The sequence below is a fragment of the Mobula birostris genome, chromosome 6 (genome assembly GCF_030028105.1).
Source record: "Mobula birostris isolate sMobBir1 chromosome 6, sMobBir1.hap1, whole genome shotgun sequence".
NCBI classification, from domain to species: Eukaryota; Metazoa; Chordata; class Chondrichthyes; order Myliobatiformes; family Myliobatidae; genus Mobula; species Mobula birostris.
This window is the reverse complement of record NC_092375.1, coordinates 38,357,304-38,381,646: the sequence shown is the minus strand read 5'-3', so window position 1 is coordinate 38,381,646 and position 24,343 is coordinate 38,357,304. Positions and strand designations below refer to the sequence as shown.

The following is a 24,343-nucleotide window of genomic DNA, read 5'->3' as shown; positions in this document are numbered from 1 at the left end:
AATGCAATGTTGGCATTCATTTCTAGAAGTATAGAATATAAGAGCAGGGATGTGATGTTGAAGCTCTATAAGGCACTCGTGAGACCACACTTGGAGTATAGTGTGCAGTTTTGGCCTCCTTATTTTAGAAAGGATATACAGTTTGCCCTCCATATCCGCAGGTTCCACATCAGCAGATTCAACCAACCGCAGAGCGGGATCGAAAAAAAAACGGAAGTTCTCTGTCCAGCACTCATTGTTTGAGCATTGTTCGCCTCGCATCTCGTTCGTTCGCTACTTGTGTTGTGAGCGAGAGGAAGGAGTTTAGAGCTAGTAAGGGATGGTTGGCTCACTATGTAAAGCACTACAGCCTGAAGAACTTAAAGATCACGGGAGAATTGGCATTGGCCGATGCCGAGGCAGCATCAGCGTTCCCAGAAGAGCCACGATCAGCGTTCCCAGAAGAGCTACGATCATTGCATCTGTATTGAACATGTACAGACTATTTTTTCTTGTCATTATTCCCTAAACAATACTCCCACTAACTTAGGGTTCTCTCCCTCGAGACTGACGACAGTTTGTTGCGGCTGCATTATGCTTAAACTGCCAAAGTTTATTTATCACTTCTACCAGCTGAGGGGTATATGGGAACTACTCTAAAGTTCTCACATCCATTGTACTATTTAACTATTTATGGTTCTATTACTATTTATTACTTATGGTGCAACTGTAACAAAAAACAATTTTCCCCGGGATCAATAAAGTATGACTACGACTATAACAACTATTTACATAGCATTTACATTGTATTAGGTATTATAAGTAATCTAGAGGTGATTTAAAGTATACGGGAGGATGTGTGTAGGTTATATGCAAATACTACGCCATTTTATATATGGAACTTGAGCATACGCGGGGGGTCCCAGAACCAAACCCCTGCGGATACGGAGGGCCGACTGTACTGACATTGGAGAGAGTTCAGAGAAGATTCATGAAAATGACTCCAGGAATGAAAGGGTTACCATATGAGGAACGTCTGGCAGCTCTTAGGCTGTATTCCCTGGAGTTCAGCAGAATGAGTGGGATCTCATTGAATCATTCCAAATATTAAAAGGTCTGAACAGATTAGATATGGCAAAGTTATTTCCCATGGTAGGGGATTCTAGGACAAGAGGGCACAACTTCAGGATTGAAGGACGTTCATTTAGAACTGAGATGCAGAGAAATTACTTTAGTTAGAGGGTGGTAAATCTGTGGAATTTGTTGCCACGAGTGGCTGTGGAGGCCAAGTCATTGGGTGTATTTAAGGCAGAGATAGATAGGTTCCTGATTAGCCAGGGCATCAAAGGGTATGGAGAGAAGGCAGGGGAATGAGGATGACTGGAAGAATTAGATCAGCCCATGATTGAATGGTGGAGCAGACTCAATGGGCTGAATGGCCTATTTCTGCTCCTGTCTCTTATGGTCTTATGTTTTTTGTTGTAGTTTGATCGATCAGCTGCCATGTAATTGACCAAAAGTTTACTATATGAATTTATTGTTGTAAGAACAAATAGCTAGGTATTATTTGTTATCAAGTTCACGGTGGAAAATGTCCTATCTTTCATTCACTGAAATGAGATTAATAGTCAAGTAACTAATCCAGTCATGGTATTTTGTACCCTCAAGTGTCATCACTGTAACATCTCAGTTTTGACCTGCTATCCACTACACTTCAAATAATTGACCATATATTACTCCACACGCCCTGAATTTATGCATGCAGTATTCAAGAGAAAAGGGAGAATGAAGAAAATAATAAATGAAAAATAACTTGGCAAATCTTTAAAAAACTGCTTTCATGAATATTATCTTGTGTTTATCAGACTTCTGCACCATCTTTTGGGTTAGCATTGAAATTTCACAACTACACCTTGAAGGAAAAGGGAATTGAAGGATGTGATCATGGCTGGTGGAAAATTAATGAAAAAATGTAAGCATTTTTCATTATTATTTCTATTGCATTTGCGTAAAAGAGTAAGCAAGTGAATTTTTATTTGCATTTTTATGCAGCTACTTCAATGATAGCATAATATAAAGCATGAGAGGCTTTAAGAAATATGTTATCATGAAATCAAGGCAATTTATGGCTTTGAAAAAAGTAACTTGGCCCTTCATGCCCGTATTGGTCAAAAAAGAGCTTTTCAAACTAATCGCATATCGCCTCTCTCATTTGTAGTCTTGTAGTTTGCAGCTATTCAGGTCCTTTTGAAATGTGATAAGGAATTCTGCTTTCAGATATTGAGTACAACACGCTTATTGTCCTTTAGGTGAAAACAGCCCCCTTCTAATCCTTCAACGTTAATTCCAAGCCCTCTGAGTTTCTGATTTCTCTGCCGAGGGAAATAGATCCATTCCTTCCATCTCAGGTTTTCATATTTCCTATAGATCTGCGAGAATCTGTCCTCAGGCTCCTCTACTACAATAAAATAATCCCAGTCCAGCCAATTCAAATATCTAGACATAACACCATTCCTCTAAACCACATTCTTTACTTTTTAGAGCATTCTCACACGCTTCCTGCAACGTGGGTGACAAGAACTGTTGTAGCTTGGTTCAATGTACAAGTTTTAACAAGTTCTCTCTGTTCTTAAATAAACTGGTATAACCAGTAAAGTATCCTACAAACTACCTTGATTATCTTATCCACCTGTCCTGCAGTTGACATGAATTGCAAGATTACCATGCATCTCCGCAATTCTGTGTTCTACCACATATTATGTATTCCCTTGCCTAGTTTACCCTCACCAATGAATTGGTTGCATGTCTCCACACAGAACATAAAACACAGAACAGTACACCACAGGAACAGGCCCCTTGACCCACAATGTTGTACCGAATCAATTAAGCCTATGACACCGAATGAAGCTAATTACTTCTACCAGCACAATGACAATATCCCTGCATTCTCTGCATAGTCATAAACTTACCTGAGGGTCTCTTAAATGTCTCTATCATACTTCCCTCCACCACTAGCCTTCAGCAGCACATTCTAGGTACCAACCAACCTCTGTGTTTTTTGAAAAAAAGCTCTTCCTGCATATTTCCGTTCAACTATTCTCTCTCACTTTAAATGCATGGCCTTTAGTATTAGACATTTCATCCCTGTGGGGGGGGGGGATAGCACCTGTCTATCTATGCCTATCATAATTTTAATCTCCTTTTAGCCTCCACCTGAGAAAACAAATCCAGCATTTTGTCATAACACACAAAATGCTGGAGCAACTCAGCAGGTCTGGCAGCATTTCTGGAGAGGAATAAACAGTTTTTTGGGCCGAGAATGGAAAGGAAGGGGGAAGAAGCCAGAATAAGAATGTGGGGGTGGAGAGGGGGGAGGAGTACCAGCTGACAGGTGATAGGTGAAGCCAGGTAAGAGGGGTAGATGTGGATAGGGGAGGGGGATGAAGTAAGAAGCTGGGAGGTGATTGGTGGAAAAGGCAGAGGGCTGAAAAAGAAGGAATGTGATAGGAGAGGAGAGTAGACCATAAGACAAAGGGAAAGAGAAGGCACACCAAAGGGAGGTGAAGAGAAGAAAAGGAGTAAGGGGGAGCCAAAATTGAATATGGAAAAAGAGAAAAGGGAACAGGGAGAAATTACTGGAAACTATAAAAAATGATGTTCATGCTTCTTTCTATCTATTTTACTGATAGCCTTCATTACTTTAAATGCCTGAAATAACTCACAAAACTTTCTATGTCAGAACAATCTCAACTTCTTCAATCTATCCACTAGTGTTAAAGTCCCTAATAACTGAAACTACTGCAGTAAATCTCTTTTGCATCCTCAATGTGCTGCTCAAATTAATTGCAATTGCCCTTCTTTATAAAACCCCAAAACAGTGCTGAGAAAAATGAAAGGTATTCAAATTTTTGTTTTATTCATTTGAGGGATGTGGGCTTTGCATGCTGAGCCAGTACTCGATTGTTCATCTGGAAACGTCCTTATGAGTGTGGTGGTGAGCTACTGCCTTGATCTGCCTGAGGTGAGGGTGTATCCACAATGCTGCTATGGAGGAAGTTCCACGATTTGATGCACAATGGTAGAGGAACAGCAATATATTTCCAAGTCTGGCTGGTGACGAGGCCACACTTGGAGTACTGTGTGTGGCTCTGGAGAGATATGGAAACTTTGGAGGTGTGTAAGAGTTCCCCAGGGTGCTGCCTGGATTAGAGGGTATTAGCTTTAAGGTGATGTTGGGCAAACGTGAACTGTTTCCTGTGGAACAGTAGTCAATAAAACAATGAGAGTCAGAATCTTTTTTCTCAGGGCAAGAATGTCAAATATTCGGCAGCACAGCTTTAAGGTGAGAGGGGGAAGTTTAAAGGAGAAGTTCAAGGTGGGTATTTTACCTAGAGAGTGGTAGGTGTCTGGAATATGCGGCCAACGTGGTGAAAGAAGAACAATAGTGATATTTAAGAGCAAACAACAGGAATTCTGCAGATGCTGGAAATTCAAGCAACACACATCAAAGTTGCTGGTGAACGCAGCAGGCCAAGCAGCATCTGTAGGAAGAGGTGCAGTCGACGTTTCAGGCTGAGACCCTTCGTCAGGACTAACTGAAGGAAGAGTGAGTAAGGGATTTGAAAGTTGGAGGGGGAGGGGGAGATCCAAAATGATAGGAGAAGACAGGAGGGGGAGGGATAGAGCCAAGAGCTGGACAGGTGATAGGCAAAAGGGGATACGAGAGGATCATGGGACAGGAGGTCCGGGAAGAAAGACAAGTAGGGGGGGACCCAGAGGATGGGCAAGAGGTATATTCAGAGGGACAGAGGGAGAAAAAGGAGAGGGAGAGAAAGAATGTGTGCATAAAAATGAGTAACAGATGGGGTACGAGGGGGAGGTGGGGCCTTAGCGGAAGTTAGAGAAGTCGATGTTCATGCCATCAGGTTGGAGGCTACCCAGACGGAATATAAGGTGTTGTTCCTCCAACCTGAGTGTGGCTTCATCTTTACAGTAGAGGAGGCCGTGGATGGACATGTCAGAATGGGAATGGGATGTGGAATTAAAACATGTGGCCACTGGGAGATCCTGCTTTCTCTGGCGGACAGAGCGTAGATGTTCAGCAAAGCGGTCTCCCAGTCTGCGTTGGGTCTCGCCAATATATAAAAGGCCACATCGGGAGCACCGGACGCAGTATATCACCCCAGTTGACTCACAGGTGAAGTGTTGCCTCACCTGGAAGGACTGTTTGGGGCCCTGAATGGTGGTAAGGGAGGAAGTGTAAGGGCATGTGTAGCACTTGTTCCGCTTACACGGATAAGTGCCAGGAGGGAGATCAGTGGGGAGGGATGGGGGGGGACGAATGGATAAGGAAGTTGCGTAGGGAGCGATCCCTGCGGAATGAAGGGGGGGGGAGGGAAAGATGTGCTTAGTGGTGGGATCCCGTTGGAGGTGGCGGAAGTTACGGAGAATAATATGTTGGACCCGGAGGCTGGTGGGGTGGTAGGTGAGGACCAGGGGAACCCTATTCCTGGTGGGGTGGCGAGAGGATGGAGTGAGAGCAGATGTACGTGAAATGGGGGAGATGCGTTTAAGAGCAGAGTTGATAGTGGAGGAAGGGAAGCCCCTTTCTTTAAAAAAGGAAGACATCTCCCTCATCCTAGAATGAAAAGCCTCATCCTGAGAGCAGATGCGGCGGAGACGGAGGAATTGAAGAGACTTTTGATAGGCACATGAATATCGAGAGAATGGAGGGATATGAATCATGTGAGGCCGATTGGTTAAATGTGGCTTCATATTTGCATGGCCCTGTTCTTGCGCTGTACTGTTCCTTGTCCTATGTGTGGTTTGGAGAATGACTCCTAGGTTCCCATTCTGTTTTCTTCTTACAATAGTGTGTATTGTAGATGGTAAAAACTGCAGCCACTCTGCACTGGTGGAAAAGCAAGTGAACAGTTGGGAGTGAAATGAGGTGTCTATTGAGAGGGCTCCAAAGTCCTGTGTGGTGTCAACATCTTTAGTGTTGTTGAAGCTCCACTCATCCAGGCAAACGGAGAGTATTCCTTCACACTCCAGACCTGGGCGTAATGAATGGTGGAGAGGCTTTGGGGAGCTCGGAGGTGAGTTACTCTGCCAATGAAAACATGTATTACTCTGTCTAAGATCCAACACCTATGTTAAATAGAACATTGAAGATGTTGGTCTGTTCATTGTTGGGGTAACTACAAAATATGCTTTTCATCCAGGTACTGCGGCTATCAAATAGACCATCAGACAGTATTCCACGTAACTAATTTCCTGGTTAGTATCACATTCCAGTGCAGTGGAAAACAATCAAGCAAGGCATTTCTGGCAGAGTACAGCAGCTACAACATCAGCCAACGTAAGAATATTCTTATTCACTGACTAACTATATTTGTACACTGTGGAATCGCTGCCTTCTTACTGTCTCAAATAATTAAAAAAAACTTTTTTAAAAAAGTGAGTGCCTACAAATATAACTGCATGTTTTTTTTTTACTTCGGAATGAGGTGATGGGATCAGCTGACTGTGTTCTATTCAAAGAGAAATGTGCCGTTTGAATCTGGCTTTTTTAAAATTTGAGATTTATCTTTATCAGTTTCATGTAATGCTCTATTTTTTGAAAAAACAAGCAAAAATCTGCAGCTGCTGGAAATCCAATGAACACACACAAAATGCTGGAGGAACTCAGTAGGCCAGGCAGCATCTATGGAGAAGATTACAGTTGATGTTTCAGCCCGAGACGCTTCATCAGGATTGGAGAAAAGAAGATGAGGAGTCAGAGTAAGAAGGTGGGGGGAGAGTGTGGCAGATAATGGCCTGGGGCTCCTCAGTGGGGTCGTGTTCAAGGGATAAGTAAGCGGAGGTGCCTGACAGTTGTCACCAGGCCTCAGCAAGGTCGAAGTCGGTCCACCAGACTATTACAGCATCTCCCCCCCCACCTGTGGCTTTGATGGTGAGGTTAGGATTAGTGCAGAGGGAGTGGCGAGCGGTGTGTTCCGAAGGAGTGAGGTTGGAATTGAAGAGAGGATTGGTGAAGTCGAGACAGTTGATGTCCCATTGGCAGTTAACGATGAAAAGATCCAGAGCAGGCAGAAGACCACAGCAGCAGGACATTGTCTCCCACACCACCACTGACATTATTAACTCTGGGCTTCACTCATCCACTACCACCAACCTCATAGTTCCAGAACATTGATTTCCTGAACTTCTGGCAATAACCCCCCACCCCCTCTCCTTCACCATGCCCCATTCCCATTTCCCTCTCTCATCTTCTCTCCTTACCTGTCCTGCACCTCCCTCTGGTGCTCCTCCCCTTTCTTTCTTCCACCAATCAACTTCCTTGCTCTTTATTTCACACCCCCACCCTCTAGTCTCACCTGTCACCTTGTGTTTCTTCCTCCCCTCCCCTATCTTCTTTCTCTGACCCATCTTTTCTCCTGACGTAGGGTCTCAGCCTGAAACATCGTCTGTACTCTTTTCCGTAGTTGCTGCCTGGCCTGCTGAGTTCCTTCAGCATTTTGTGTGTGTTGCTCAATTTTTTAACTTCACTACAGAGAGCAATGTATTATTGGGTATCTTTTAGGTTTGTTTTCTGTTTGGAGTTGCAATGCTATGTATTGTTAACTCTTGAATTACCATGAATGGAATGAAAAAGAAATGCCAGAGGATAAAGAAATAGAAATGATAGTTGCAGTATGTCAGCATTGGAGATTTTGTTTTAAATACACACAAAATGCTGGAGGAACTCAGCAGGTCAGGCAGCATCTACGGAAATGAATAAACAGTTGATATTTTGGGCCAGGGCCCTTCATCAGAACTGGAAAGGAAGGGAGAAAGTGCCAGAATAAGAAGGTGGGGCTGGGAGGGGGAAGGGAAGGAGGACAAGCAAGAAGGTGATAGCTGAAGCCAGGTGGGTGGGGGAGGGGTATGAAATAAGAAGCTGGGATGTGATAGGTGAAAAAGATAAAGGGCTGGAGAAGGAGGAATCTGATAGGAGAGGAGAGTGGACTGTAGGAAATAAGGGAAGGAGGAGAGGCACCAATTGGATGTGGCAGGCATGTAAGGAGAAGTGTTAAGAGCCCGGTGTAGGGAATTGAAGAAAGGGGAAGGGAAAAACAATTGAAAATTGAAGAAATTGATATTCATACCATCATAGACAGAATATGAGGTCTTGCTCCTCCATCCTGAGATCGGCCTCATCATGGCAGAAGAGGAGGCCATAGACCGAAATGTCAGAATGGAAATGGCCATAGGAATTAAAATTGCTGGTGCTGGGAAATTCCCCTTTTTGTGAATAGAGCAGAAGTGCTCGACACAGTGGTCCCCCAGTCTATGTCGGATCTCACCAATGTAGGTGAGACTGCATCAGGAGCTCTGGAGTAAATGATCCCAATAGATTTCCAGGTGACCATCTGAGTTCCTCCAGCATCTTGTGCATGTTGCTCTGGGTTTCCAGCATCTGCAGAAACTTTTATTCCTTTTTCAAAAAATACCTGAGATCTGATCTGCAGTGGCAATGATGTGTCCAAAAACTGACCATAAGGGAGGATATAACAGCAGTCCCTAAAGATCACATTCTTGGGGGATTGTCTAGTGAGGCTATTTGGGTAGAACTTGGATACAAGTAGGGTAGGGTCACTCCAACAGGGTTGCATTATAGACCCTCCCAATAGTCAAGACTACGTGATGAACAGGTGTGTAGAGAAATTACTCCTGTTGTAGTTAAGCCTAGGCCTTGTGGAATTTGTGAAATGTGCACAGGGAAGTTTTTTGAGTCAATCTATAGGGGGCCCACTCAGGAAGCTGTAACTGGATCTCCTCCTAATGAATGAGGCATGGTAAGTAAGTGAAGTAGCAGTCAGGAGCACTAAGTTAAAGAGCATCATTCTATTAGTTTGAAGATAGTGATGGAAAAGGATAGGATAGGTCCACAGGTTACTGAGTGGGAGCAGGGCTGACTCTGGGTGAATTAGGCAGGATCTAGCAGAAGTGGACTGGGTGAGCCTGTTTGAAGGGAAAGGAATGACTAGCAGGTAGGAGGGTTATAAGAGTGCAATATCAGGTATCCAGGAGCAGCATGTTCTTGTTAGGGTGAAGGGTAAATTGGTGAATTTAGGGAACCTTGGTTAATGAGAGATATTGAGGCTCTGATCAAGAAAAAAATGGAATGATACATTGGGTTTAGGAGGTTAGGATTGAGCAAATCCCTTGATGACTACAAAAACATTAAGAATAAACTGAAAAGGGAAATTAGGAGGACAAAGAGAGGGTATGAAATGGGTGTGGCAAGTAAGATTAAGGAAAATCCTAAGAGCTTCTATAGCTATATTAAATAGAGTAAAAGGGTGGCTAAGGAGGAAGTAGATCAGCAGGGCCACCAGAGGAAGTGGTTGAGATAGGTACAATAGTATCATTTCAGATGCACTTGGATAGATACATGAAGGGGCGTAGAGGGATACGGGCTGAAAGTATTATGAAATTGAGACTAGCTGGGTGGAGACTATGGCCAACATCGACTCATGGGCTGAAGGGCCTGTACCCATGATGTATGGCTTCATGACTCTATGGCATCACATAATATGATATTATCTCTGACTTCTGACGAAAGATCATCGACTTGAAACATTATCTCATATCTCTCTCTCCATATATGCTGCCTGTATCCAGCACTTTTTTGTTTTTCTCGTAAAAAAAGACAAAGACAGACATGAACAGACTCCAGGAATGAAGGAACAGATTTTGCCCAAGCCTCTTCTGTGAGTGCATCTTCAATGCTTTCAATAGCATTTTGAACAGTGGTGTTTGGAAACCATTTTTTTCAGTGGATCCAATTTAGAAAGTAGTAGTTTTAGGTCCTTCTCCAGAGAATTAGATACTGGAGCACTGAGGTGTGCCACAGAATTGGAGGTGCTTCTTTCAGAGTTGTTGTTTAAGATGCTATCTCTGCCCTCTGAGACCAGATGGCATTATCTTGAAGCTAAGTTATTCGCATTGTTGCACCAACAGATATTTTGGTCTTTTTCACATTGATGTTGGTGGTGCTGTGTGCAAATTGTCACATGGAGATTTCGTATCGAAAGTAAAGTGTTGACTGAGACAGTGAAAGGTGTCCTGTAACTTCGTGCACAGTTTGATACTGGGTGGAACTGTTTCTTTTAGGTTATTTAGCGTACCCTATCTTGCATATAGGCTCAAGGTGCTTGCTTGTTTCAGGTGAGGTGAGTACAGCAGCTGGCAAGAAACAAACAAGAATACAGTAATAATTATTGTAAAATTTTTCTATCTGTTTTATGTTTGCATAGAAAGGGGTGGGGTTAAAATCTCCCCTTTAAAATCTCCTTATTGAAAGCAATAGGCTGGCATTGCTGTAACTGATAGCTTGCTTGTGTTTTGTAGACTGAATGACACCATTATGCCTAATCGAGTGAAATGCCCAGAATTTGCCTTGCAAACTTTTTTGTTTGTATATAATAACAGAATAAGAAGTTTAAAACTGAACAAAATGATTGCAACAAAACTTCATTTTACTATTGCAAGGATTAACCGGGATCTGTCTGAAGTATAGTTCATTACTTGAAAGTTATGACTATTTGCTTCTGGTGGGAATACCATAGAGAATTGCACGCATTTTCTGAAATGAGTAATTTCGCTTGGTTGGATACGTATAAGATCTGACTTTGATGGCAAAGTTACCTTATATGTATGGTAGAGTTTTAATGACTTTGTTTCTTTCATTTATTTCCTAAAGGACAATGTTAACATTGTGCAGATTAAATGAGCTCAATTGTCATTTTTTTTTTTCTGAAGCCTGTCCCAATGGATATTATGTCTGCCCCACTGGTCTATGCATCCGACAGTCTCAACGTTGTGATGGATCAGATGACTGCTTTGATGAAAGTGATGAAGTATTTTGTTGTAGGTACCTCCAAAGCATGTTTTGCCTTAAAGGTGCATGAACTTCATGAAATGATAACTTTATGAGTGAGTACTGAATAGATGGAAAATGCAGTAGTTTGCAGTTTACATCTGTTGACTCCCGTGGACAGATTTCTGATTTGTGATGTTGTCACACTAAGTTCTCTACTGGGAGAATTAAACTTTAAAATGTTCATGTGTGACATTATCACACAATGAAATTAAACAAGTATATTATACTACACATTAGCAGAAGCTACGTGACCTTCATTATATTTAGGCAAGGATAGATGAATGCTTAAATAACATCTAAAAGTTGTTGACTAATTTACACGACACCACAGTTAATAGCATCCTACTATTTGTGACTATCATTGATTAATTTTGAGTCTCATGAACCTACTGTCTTTGTACAGCAGGTATAAACTAAACTGAGCAAAGATGCGTAAGAATATTTTAATGATATAAATAAATGCTAATTATACGCTAATGTTAAAAATTAAATATTGCAGAAATACAGTCTCATTTCTAAAAAGTATTATTTTCTGGAGCAGTTACAAATACTTTTAACTTGACTTTCTTTCTGTATTCTTTTCTACCTGTTCTTTCTTTCCTTCTATTTTCTGCAACTGATTTCACTTTGGATTCATATACAGTGGATTCCGGTTAATTGGGCCATCGGTTAATCGGGCCATTGGTTAATCGAGACAGCCATTTATTTTGAGTAACTCTTAAAGAGCACAAACTAAATTGAGAAAATAGCCAGGATTTCCTTTGTTTATTTGGGACACCTTGCTGCTTAATTGGGACAGGAGAGTGTATTTGTGTGGTCGTTTGACACTATACCGTGCTTAAAGCAGTTATTTTTAAATAGCGTCAGTTGCGTGTGTTTGTGTTCAAAAAGCAGTGATTTTTGTCACTGATAGTTGGTGAGAAGTAAACAGGAAGACAACTTGGAACTGTTTTGCTCATCACAGTTTCAAGCGTTCAGGCTTGGAGGTATCAGAAACAGCTGGGAGTGAAAGTGAAAGAATTTCACTACTTCAACAAGTAAGGAATTAAGAAGGTATCGACAGTCATCTTGAATGTTACAATGAAAATGAAGATTTAGAAGATGCAATCATCTAGCATTGTTTGAAGGCAGTCCATTATCTGCACTCGATGTCTGCTCCGATTTTGTTCATTTACAGTCAATCAAAAGAACCAATGCAGACGAATTCCTCCATTGATAACTATTAGGAACTTGGATACGGTTTTATAGTTCTAAGATGTTCTGTATTTAATTTAAATGTATAAACTGTTACTCAGTTAAACAGTCTTTGTTCATACCTTTTACCTGTTTCCATGAAACTTTGGTTAATTGGGGCAGCCATTTAATGGGGTCAAAATTTACTGGTCCTTCAGATACTTTATACTTCATTGTCGCCAAACAATGGTACTAGAATGTACAATCATCACAGCGATATTTGATTCTGTGCTTCCCACTCCCTGGATTACAAATATTAAATTTCAAAAATATTAAAAATATTAAAAATGGTCCTAATGTGCCCCAGTTAAAGGGAATCCACTGTCCTCTAATTACTTCTATTTTTAATGTTATGGCTAGTCAATCTAATTTGACTAAGTCGAGATGGAGTTGCTTTTACCAGGAATCTTGTTTCTTTTAATGTGAACTTATCAATCGATAACATAGGGACTTAAAGAGCACAAAATACTTGAAACTCAGATGTCCGTCTGCAGGTCTAAATAATGGCTGACACCAGTAGATCGATTGAGTCATGAGTCATCACATCTTGGTGATTGTAAGTAGATGCAGTTCATAGGACAAATTGATCTGAATCTGTGCCCATGCAAAATTAGGCCAACTTTTTTTTTATTTCTCTAAACAAATTTCTTTTTGTTATCTTTTTTCTCTTTATTAAATAGCCAATTAATAGAAACATTTTAATACAGATTAGGTATTCTAAGACAAAAGAAGAACTGTAATAAAAAGATGAAGTTTATAAGATAAAATCTCCCTTCCTTGCTGTGAGGCCCAACGTGGCTAAAAGCAAAGCAAATCAATGCCTTATTATTGTTCTGTGTAGAACCGTGGAGCACTGTTTTTTTTAAATTGCTGGGCAGACTTACTCTAATGTAAAATGATTCCTTACCTTAATAACTTCCACTACCAGAATTGCTGACATTCTGAAATGTCCATTGACTTCACAACAGCCAGAGTGATTGAAAATCACCTCAAGAACAAATAATGATTATATTAAGGTCTTTTGCCCTCATGTTCTCAAACCCTTTAATCAAGATGGAATCAGCATAACAACTGCTTTTAGTTGCAGTTTAGAGGAAGTAATCACAGGTAGCAACACCAATGTCTAAATGCAAAGGATTTCAAAAAAGATTAGTTTGAGAAAGTGGCAAACTTCACTGCTGTGGCTTCCTGTCCCAAAACAGTTTCCTGGATTAAGGTGTATTTATAATGTGATTCTTACCAACAAGCAAGAGTTTTTTTAGCAGTCCCAAGGAAAGAGAAATTATTGCTCAGGAAGACCGTCCATAGCAGCAGCAAGCAGAGGTGCTATTTACCATATAGGACCCTGAAAAGCGTGGCAGCCCGGTAAACAAATCCTTGGCAGAGGTAGAAGGGAAAACAACTTTATATTGCACCTATGGATAGTTATGATCAAAGCATAGATGGAGGAACCAGAATAAGGCAATGGACTTGCACAGTTCTCATTTTGATGATAGGTTGTGCTAACACAAGCATTAGCAGTGAAACAGTGGAGGAAAATGCTTCCTGAGTTGAACTAAATCACTCTAAAAACATTTCAGTCAGATTGAACACTATCCTGTTAAATATATTTATGCTCTATTCTTGGTTGGTGCGGCTGTAACGAAACCCAATTTCCCTCAGGATCAATAAAGTATATCTATCTATCTATCTAAATATGGAGTATCTCACCGAATACATGGGTGACTTAATTGACTTTGGTTTGTCTAAAAGAAAGACAGAAGTCCTTTTATTGTACTTAAAGGAAATGGCTTAAAATAACAGCAATGTATCCACAAAAAGCAACAATTTGAGGTGTTGCAGTTTTAGTCGAATACATCGCTACATTTGAAATTGAAGTGAAAATGCTGGAAACACACCAGATCAGGCAGCACCTTGGAAAGAGAGGGTTAAGGTTTCAGGTCCAAGAACCCTTGTCAGAACTGGAAATGAAAGAAAACAATTTAGTCTTCACTTGCAGAGAGGGTGCTAAAAGGATGTGTAGAACAAAGGGAATATCAGTGATAGTACGGAACCAAATGGGTTATCTACTTCTTTATATCTGTGGTTGTGTGGTGCTTATAGCTGGGTTATGACATGCCCAGCTGAATTAATCTCTGATTAATCCTCATTTAGAAAATAGTCTACCGCTATATTCCCTCCATCAAAATGCATGACTAAACATCCATTTTTATATTGTATCCATTTGCTAATTCTCCTAATCTGTCCAAGTCTTTCTGCAATCTCACAGCTTCTTCAACACTACTTGTCCCTCTGCCTGTCTCCGCATCATCTATTCAAAACAAAACATGTCATTTCTCGGGATTGAATTTTGCTCTTCTGTTAAGTGATCACCCAGTCTATGTTTGATTTTCCCCAGTGTAGAGGAGATCACATAGTGAACACTAAATGCAGTACACAATCCTTGAAGAAAGGCAAGTGAATCACTGCTTCTCCTGGAAAAATTGTATTTGTCCCTGAATGGGCGGAAGGGAAGAGGTGAATGGGCATCTGTTGTATCTCCCGCAGTCAGGGCATATCCAAGATCTGAAATGTTTATTCTTTTCTCCAAATGTGTTACCTGACTTGCTGACTTTTTCCAGTATTTTCTGTTTATATTTAAAATTTCCAACATCTGTTGGTTTTTGATTCATCTTAGTCTTTTTCGAAAATTGGTTCCAGTGGTTATTTTGATTTCTGTCATATAAATATAACTGATAATTCTGAATTTGATTTTTACAAGTGCTAAAGTGAACACAAGACCAACTATTACACACAAGAGTCATCTCTGCACCTTTCCATTGCTTGCTTCTGCAGCCTGGGCTGTAAGCTCAAAGGTGCTCCACAGATTTTATTTTATGTTTGGGGCTTACCTGCGTGAAGAAGATCACTGAGCAATGGAATAATCAGCCTGATACAGGAGTGATGGTCATGGAATGGCTCCAAGTGAAAAACAATATTCTGCAGTCTATTTGGAAGCTTTAGAACAGCAAAATGAAATTTTGAATCATAGCAGCAATAGTAACATTGTCTCAGGATCAAACAGTTCCCCCATTGTTTGCAAAAATCTGTCTTCAATAGAAGATGGTCTTAAATGTCAAGCATGAGAACTGACCTCTGAAAACATAATGCTTCCTCCTGTGCTGAAAATTTAGCAAACATTTTTGAAGATGATGAGGCCAACAAGTGCAAAACTTTCCTCCAGTAATAAATTGATAATATACGAGTCTTTTCTTTTGAGTTGGCACTTTTTAAATAGCCACGCAGGTTCTGACAAATGAGCTAGATACTGCCTTTCTTTGTTTAAAATTAATGGCTGGCAGTAAGACCAGAAAAGAAATCAGATATGATGTGACAGGGGCACCGAAATATTTGTTCTGAAGAATATTAGAAGTGAAGTTATGATGTCTTAAGGACATTATTTCTACTGTAATGAAGCAAAGAAAAGGTTACTGGGAGATTGTTACCAGAGTCTTCAACACACTTCTGTTAGCATCCTCATTCTACACTGAATTCTCTGCTTTAGCAATAGAGTTGACATATAATTGGAGATTGGGGGAGGGCAGCAGGTTTCAAATATTCTATTTTTAAAAACTGTTGTTGTTTCGGGCTGGCAGGTGGTGTAGTGGCATCAGCACTTGACTTCAATGTAAATGGTCCTGAGTTCAAACCTGGGCAGCAGTGGTATCTGCGTGGAAGATTCCGTATCTTGCCATGAAAACCCTATGGACCCTATAGTCCATGAGGTCACGAAGAGTCAGACTCAACTTAATGACTGAACGTCGACAGCAGTCTAACTAATGGCCAGAGCAGAGTCATATTGTATCAGTGCTTGTATGTAGCTAATATTTTCCTTGTTATTTGGTATATGTGTAAGTGCATTATTCTGGATAGTCAGCTCACGAAATTCAACTACATTCTGTGAAGTTTAGAATAACGAAGACTGGTATTATATCTCATGTCCTCAGTGACCATAACAGAGCCAAGTTTGTGATATTTCAAGTTACTGAGGAATCTCAAATGAGGGGACATGGTTCCAAGACAAGGGGGTGATCATTTAATATTGTTGTCTACATGGGCTTTAGTAAGGCATTTGAGAAGGTCCCGCATAGGAGGCTGGTCAAGAAGATTCAGTCGTTCAGCATTCAGGATGAGGTCGTAAATTGGATTAGACATTGGCTTTGTGGGAGAAGCCAGAGGGTGGTAGTAGAGGGTTGCCTCTCTGACTGGAGGCCTGTGACTAGTGGTGTGCCGCAGGGATTGGTGCTGGGCCGTTTGCTCTTTGTCATCTGTATCAACGGACTGAATGATAATGTGGTTAACTGGATGGGCAAACTTGTGAATGACATCAAGACTGTGAGGAAGTGCGGACTGTGAGGAGGGCTATCATGGTTTGCAGAGAGACCTGCATCAACTGGAGAAATGGCAGATGGAATTTAATGCAGACAAGTGCGAGGTTTTGCACCTTGGGAGGACTGTGTAGGTCATACATAGTGAATGGTAGGGCATTGAGGAGTGTGGTAGAGCAAAGGGATCTGGGAATACAGGAATATAATTGTTGAAAGTGGTATCACAGGTAGATAGGGTCGTAAAGAAAACTTCTGGTACACTGGCCTTCATAAATCAACGTATTAAGTACAGAAGAGGTATGTTATGTTGAAGTTGTATAAGATGTTGGTGAGGCCTAATTTGGAGTATTGTGTGCAGTTTTGGTCACCCGCCCACAGGAAAGATGTAAACAAGGTTGAAAGAGTGCAGAGAAAATTTACAAGGATGCTTCCCGGGACTGGAGAACCTGAGTTATAAAGAAAGATTGAATAAGTTAGGACTGCACTCTTTATAACATAGAAGACTGAGAGGAGATTTGCTGTACAAAATTATGATGGGTATAGATAGGACAAATGCAAGCAGGCTTTTTCCACTGGGGTTGAATGAGACTACAACCAGAAGTCATGGCTTAAGGGTGAAAGGTGAAAAGTTTAAGGGGAACATGAGGGGAACCTCCTTCACTCAGAGGGTGGTGAATGTGTGGAATGCGCTGCCAGAACAAGTGGTGCATGCGAGCTCGATTTCAACGTTTAAGGGAAGTTTGGATAGGTACATGGATAGTAGGGGTGTGGAGGGCTATGGTCCAAGGTGCAGGTTTATGGGAGTTGGCAGTTTAAATGGTTTTGGGATGGACTAGATGGGCCAAAGAGCCTGTTTCTGTGCTGTAGTTCTCTATGACTCCATGACTCTATTGAGGAATTTAGGAACAAGTTCTTGTAGAGGGTGTGAATTTTTGGAATTTTTTTAACTCCAGAGAATTCTGAAAGTTAGATAAAGTGGAAGTAGATTCATTTTTGCAAGATTAGGGTATTGAGAGCCATGGAAAATTAACACTTTACAGGAGATGAGGCTTAGGGAAGATCAACTATGATCATATTGAATGCAGATGGGGATGAAGGACTGGGTGGCCTACTTCTCCTGCTAGTATCATATGTTCTTATGATTGCTTGTGATAAAATATGGTGTGAACTTCAAGGGTTGAAATTGCAGGTAAAAGGAAATCAAATAAAAAGGAAAATGTTGGAAATCTAAAATAAAAACACAAAATGCTCAAAATACTCAGCAGGGCAGACAATATCAATAGAAAGAGAACCAGTTAACATTTCACATTGAAGACCCTTTCCTAGTATTTGAAACTATGGGTATTTTCTTTGGACAATGAACAATAATTGAACTGTGATTTTGAGTAGAGGGTGCTAGGATGTTCATTATGTTAGCCTACATTACCTAAATTTATTGAGAGAAGACTTAAAGTGCAATAGGATGAAACTGCATTATACCTCTCACTGCTAAATTTCTCTACAGTGATAATTGATGAAATGTTACATATGTGAGTGTCAGGTGATATCAGGATTGGGTAAATTTGTAATATGCTCCATATAGAGTAGAGGCCAGGAATCTAGCATGGATTTTTATCACTATGAAGCAGGTAGAAAGGCAGCTAATTTTCAGGCAGAGTGATATAACATAGTATTGTATATGAGAAAGTACCAAACAGCACATAACCCTGTAACGGGAGTACCCCTGGGCAAATGGAATCTGAAAATGAAAATTTGAAGAACGAATCCAAAGGATAGCTCAGTTTGTTAGATCTGATAACCCAGAGGGAAGCTGTAAGGAAAAAAATGGGCAACAGTTTGCTGCAGATGAGTTTGCGAAGTGTATACCACTTGAGAATTTACTCGTACAGTATTGTTACCAAGCTATCCGACAGATTGTAGAAAGGTGAAAAATGCTTAAACATACCCAAGCTCTGCCTGAGAAAGGAAAAAGCTGCCTCTGAGCAGAGTACAGAGATGCATATATCAGTTTCTTGCCTTATAGGAATATGCCAATGATAGGATTCACTTGTAGCCCAGGCTAAGGATTGATAAACTGCCAAACCAGGACAATGTTTGCTGACATTTGAGTGACAACCTGAATAACTCTCAACCAGGGTGGAGCAATAGCTGATCGGCAGAAAACAGAATAAAGGGATCCTATTCTGGCTGGCTGCCAGTTACCAGTGGAGTTCCACAGGGGTCGGTGTTGGGACCGCTGCATTTTACAATATATGTCAATGATTTGGGCGACGGGAATAATGGATTTGTGGCTAAGTTTACCGATGATACAAAGATAAGTGTGGGAGCGAGTAGTGTTGAGGAAACAGAGAGCCTGTAGAGAGACTTAGATAGTTTAGGAGAATGGGCAAAGAAGTGGCAAATGAAATACAGTGTTGGAAAGTGTAAGATCATACACTTTGGTGGAAGAAGTAAACGGGCAGACTATTATTTAGCTGGGGAGAGAATTCAAAATGCAGAGGTGCAAAGGGACTTGGGAGTCCTTGTGCAGGATACCCTAAAGGTTAACCTCCAGGTTGAGTCAGTGGTGCAGAAAGTGAATGCAATGTTGGCTTTCATTTCTAGAGGTATAGAATATAAGAGCAGGGATGTGATTTTGAGGTTCTATAAGGCACTGTGAGACCACACTTGGAGCATTGTGTGCAGTGTTGGGCTCCTTATTTTAGAAAGGATGCATTGACATTGGAGAGGATTCAGAGAAGATTCATGAGAATGATTCCAGGAATGAAAGGGTTACCATATGAGGAATGTCTGGCAGCTCTTGGCTGTATTTCCTGGAGTTCGGGAGAATGAGGTGGGATCTCATCAAAACATTCCAAATGTTAAAAGGCCTTATCAGATTAGATATAGCAAAGTTATTTCCGATGGTAGGGGAGTTTAGAAGAAGAGGGCATGACTTCAGGATTGAAGGACGTCAATTTAGAACTGAGATGCAGAGAAATTACTTTAGTTGAAGGGTGGTAAATCTGTGGAATTTGTTGCCATGAGCGACTGTGGAGGCTAAGTCATTGGGTGTATTTAAGGCAGAGATAGATGGGTTCTTGATTAGCCAGGGCATCAAAGGGTATGGGGAGAAGGCAGGGGAGTGGGGATGACTGGACGAACTGGATCAGCTCATGATTGAATGGCGGAGCAGACTCGATAGGCTGAATGGCCTACTTCTGCTCCTATATCTCATGGTCTTATGGTCTAATGTTGTTAAAAGCTGTAAATTTGCTGAAGCCTAAAATTCCATCTGGAGTATGAAGGCAGAAGAAAAGAAAGAAGGAAATACAAGTGTGCAACCGCAATGCGACTGTGTAGGAGGTATCACCATTTAACCACAATACTAAAAAGAAAGCCACCATCATCAAAATTGTCAAAACTGAGTTCTGATGTGGTAAGGAAAGACAAAAGTGTGTCCTACCACAGAAATAGGCAACATATATGGAAGAACTTTGGGAAGCACAAGATAACAGTACGTGCACCATAACCCCTGTTGCAGAACAAGAGTAGCACAACTCATCCTGACAATATTAAATAGTGAGCAGTAAAGATCAGATTAGGGAGAATTGAACAGTAATCAAACCATGTCATGAATTGTATGCTGCAATAATATGGATGCATTTTGATGAAGAGGTACTTTATGTTGACAGCACAGCATATTATGTAATTAAGTTGCTAAAATTTCATGGATGCAAATATCATGGCATCATACTGCACAGAATAAATCCCTTCAGCCCTGAGTCCATGCCAAACTGTTTACTGTATATTAATCCTACATCAAGGTTTAAAGCTGGGCATTCAACATCATCATCCTCTCAGTACCAATCCACAAGCTTCAAAACCTGAGCCTCTGTACCTCCTTCTGCAATTGGATTTTCTATTTCCTCCTTCAGTGCAGATTGGTGATAACATCTCCTCACTGACAGTCATCATGGGTGCATCTCAAGGATGTGTGCTTCGCCTACTGCTCTACTCTCTCTGCATGTGACTGGGCAGCTAGGCACAACCCAGACACCATATATACATACGCCATTGCTGTGGCAGAGCCTCAGCCAGTGAGGAGGAGGTGTGTGCGACTGAAATAGATAGGCTGAGTGATGTTGCGCTCAAATGTCAGCAACACCAAAGAACTTGAGGAAGGGGAGGTCAGGAAAAAAATGCACCAATCCTCATTGTGGGGCCAGCAGTAGGAAGAGCGAGCAATTTTAAGTTCCTGGGCATCAGAATCTTGAAGGTTCTCTCATGGGTTCAATATACAGATGTAATCACGCCAAACACACACCAGCGGCGACAGTTCACTTGGAGTTTAAGGAGATATGGGACGTCACCAAAGACTATAGCAACTTTCTTTAGCTGTACTGTGGAGAGCATTCTGATTGGTTGTATCATTGTCTGGCATGGAGGTGCCTATGCACAGGATTGTAAGAGGCTTCAGATGGGATGTTGACTCAGTCAACTTCATCACGGGCACATTGAAGATGTCTGCAGAAGCTGGTGCCTCAGCAGGGTGCCATCCTCACCATCCAGGTCATGCTCTCTTCTCATTACTACCATCAGGGAGGAGGCAAAGGATGGTTCAAGATTGTTTAATGTCATTTCCAGTACACAACTGTAAGTAAAATGAAACAATTTTTACTCCGAATCTGGTGCAGCACAAAAAAACCACAATAAGTAAAGGACTGTGAAGACCCACACTCAAAGTTTTAGGTCCCAACATAACGATGTAGTTATAAAGAAGGCAAGACAGCGGCTATACTTCATTAGGAGTTTGAAGAGATTTGGTATGTCAGCAAGTACACTCTAAAACTTCTATAGATGTACTGTGGAGAGCATTCTGACGGGCTGCATCACTGTCTGGTATGGGGGGGGGGGGAGGTTACTGCACAGGACTGAAAGAAGCTCCAGAGGGTTGTAAATCTAGTCAGCTCCATCTTGGGTATTAGTCTACAAAGTACCCAGGACATCTTCAGGGAGCGGTGTCTCAGAAAGGCAGTGTCCATTAGTAAGGACCTCCAGCACCCAGGGCATGCTCTTTTCTCACTGTTACCATCAGGAAGGAGATACAGAAGCCTGAAGGCACACACTCAGCGATTCAGGAACAGCTTCTTCACCTCTGTCATCTGATTCCTAAATGTACATTGAACCCCTGGACACTATCTCACTTTTTTTTAATATACAGTATTTCTGTTTTTTACACAAGTTTTAATCTATTCAGTATATGTATACTGTAATTTATTTATTTATTATTATTTTTATTTTATTTATTATTATTTTTCTCTTCTATATTATGTATTGCATTGAACTGCTGCTGCTAAGTTTCGCATCACATGCCGGTGATAATAAACCTGATTCTGATTCTAAGCAGCTTCTCCCTTCTGCTATCAGATTTCTGAATGATCTGTGATTTGTGGCTCTTGAACTTAATTCCAAACACAATGTATGAGGGGTGATTGGTAAGTTTGTGGCCTAAGGTAGAAGGAGTCAATTTTAGAAAACCTAGCACATTTATTTTTCCTACATTTACACACTTAGTCCAGTGGTCATGGAGCATACGGATCGCTTCTTTGTAGCAGTTGGCGTCTTGGACCTCCAGAAGTGGTCCACAGCAGGGGTAATTGATAAGTTCGTGGCCTAAAGGTAGAAGGAGATGAGTTATTAACTTCAAACCTTCTGCATCTTCTGAACTGCATGTGCATGTAACGAGAGCTGTATAACTCATCCCCGTCTTCCGTAGGCCACGAACTTATCAATCACCCCTGCTGACCACTTCTACAAAGAAGGGATCCATATTCTCCACGACTGCTGGACTAAGTGTGTACGTGTAGGAGGGAACAATGTTGAAAAATAAATGTGCTAGGTTTTCTAAAATTGACTCCTTCTTCCTTAGGCCATGAACTTATCAATCACCCCTCATACACCCTCTTAACCATCCTATCAACTTTGAAGGATCTATGGACTTGGACCCCATGATTATTCTGTTCCTCTACATTGCTAAGAATCCTGCCATTAACCCTGTACTCTGTCTTCAACCTTCCAAAGTGAATCACTTCACAGTTTTCTGAATTGAACTGTATCTGCCACTTCTCAGCCCAGCTCTGTATCCTGTTGCTGTCCCGTTGTAACCTACCATGAACTTCTGTATTATTTCCAACATCACCAACCTTTGTGTCATCTGCAAACTTATTATCGCACCTTTCATCTAAGATGTTTATAAAAATCACAAAGATCAGGGGGTCCCAGAGCAGATTCCTGTGGAACACCACTCATCATGAACCTCCAGGAAGAATAGTCCCATTCTACTATCATCCTCTGCCTTCTGTGGAGCTTTAATAGTTTACTTCTATACCAATTGATGCACACATCTTCGGGATAAGAGAGAAATTCAGAGCATACAGGGCTCGATTAGCTTCATCACTGTAATTTTATCTAGATTTATATAAGGCAATGGAGCAAAATTAGGCCATTTGGCCCATCAGGTCTGCTCCTCCATTATCCTGCCTTCACCTTGTAACCTTTGAAGTCCTCTTCTAATCAAAAAGCTATCAACTTCCTCTTTAAATATACCCAATGAACTGGCCTGTACAGCTGTCAATGTCAATGAATTCTGCAGATTCATAGAAACATAGAAAATAGGTGCAGGAGTAGGCCATTTGGCCCTTTGAGCCTGCACCGCCATTCAGTATGATCATGGCTGATCATCCAACTCAGAACCCTGTACCTGCCTTCCCTCCATACCCCCTGATCCCCTTAGCCACAAGGGCCATATCTAACTTCCTCTTAAATATAGCCAATGAACTGGCCTCAACTGTTTCCTGTGGCAGAGAATTCCACAGATTCACCACTCTCTGTGTGAAGAAGTTTTTCCTCATCTCGGTCCTAAAAGGCTTCCCCTTTATCCTCAAACTGTGACCCCTCGTTCTGGACTTCCCCAACATCGGGAAAAATTTTCCTGCATCTAGCCTGTCCAATCCCTTTAGGATTTTATACGTTTCAATGAGATCCCTACTCAATCTTCTAAATTCCAACAGGTATAAGCCTAGTTGATTCAGTCTTTCATCATATGAAAGTCCTGCCATCCCAGGAATCAATCTGGTGAACCTTCTTTGTACTCCCTCTATGGCAAGGATGTCTTTCCTCAGATTAGGGGACCAAAACTGCACACAATACTCCAGGTGTGGTCTCACCAAGGCTTTGTACAACTGCAGTAGTACCTCCCTGCTCCTGTACTTGAATCCTCTTGCTATGAATGCCAGCATACCATTCGCCTTTTTCACTGCCTGCTGTACCTGCATGCCCACTTTCAATGACTAGTGTATAATGACACCCAGGTCTCGTTGCACCTCCCCTTTTCCTAATCGGCCATCATTCAGATAATAATCTGTTTTCCTGTTTTTGTCACCAAAGTGGATAACCTCACATTTATCCACATTAAATTGCTTCTGCCATGAATTTGCCCACTCACCTAAACTATCCAAGCCACCCTGCATCCTCCTCACAGCTAACACTGCAGCCCAGCTTTGTGTCATCCGTAAACTTGGAGATGCTGCATTTAATTCCCTCATCTAGGTCATTAATATATATTGTAAACAACTGGGGTCCCAGCACTGAGCCTTGCGGTACCCCACTAGTCACTGCCTGCCATTCTGAAAAGGTCCCATTTATTCTCACTCTTTGTTTCCTGCCTGCCAACCAATTCTCTAGCCACATCAATACCTTACCCCCAATACCGTGTGCTTTAAGTTTGCACACTAATCTCCTGTGTGGGACCTTGTCAAAAGCCTTTTGAAAATCCAAATATACCACATCCACT

The 24,343-nt window shown here is 41.4% G+C and overlaps 1 protein-coding gene across 1 annotated transcript in view; it reads left to right on the top strand.

Moving 5' to 3' along the window:
* The window catches only part of tmprss7 (transmembrane serine protease 7), a 69,738-nt gene that overhangs the window by 31,343 nt on the left and 14,052 nt on the right, over positions 1-24,343 (top strand). Inside the window, exons 9-11 of the mRNA XM_072260258.1 lie at positions 1,845-1,951; positions 6,204-6,340; positions 10,789-10,896. Coding sequence (XP_072116359.1) covers positions 1,845-1,951; positions 6,204-6,340; positions 10,789-10,896 — 352 coding nt within the window. The remainder of the gene's footprint in view (positions 1-1,844; positions 1,952-6,203; positions 6,341-10,788; positions 10,897-24,343) is intronic.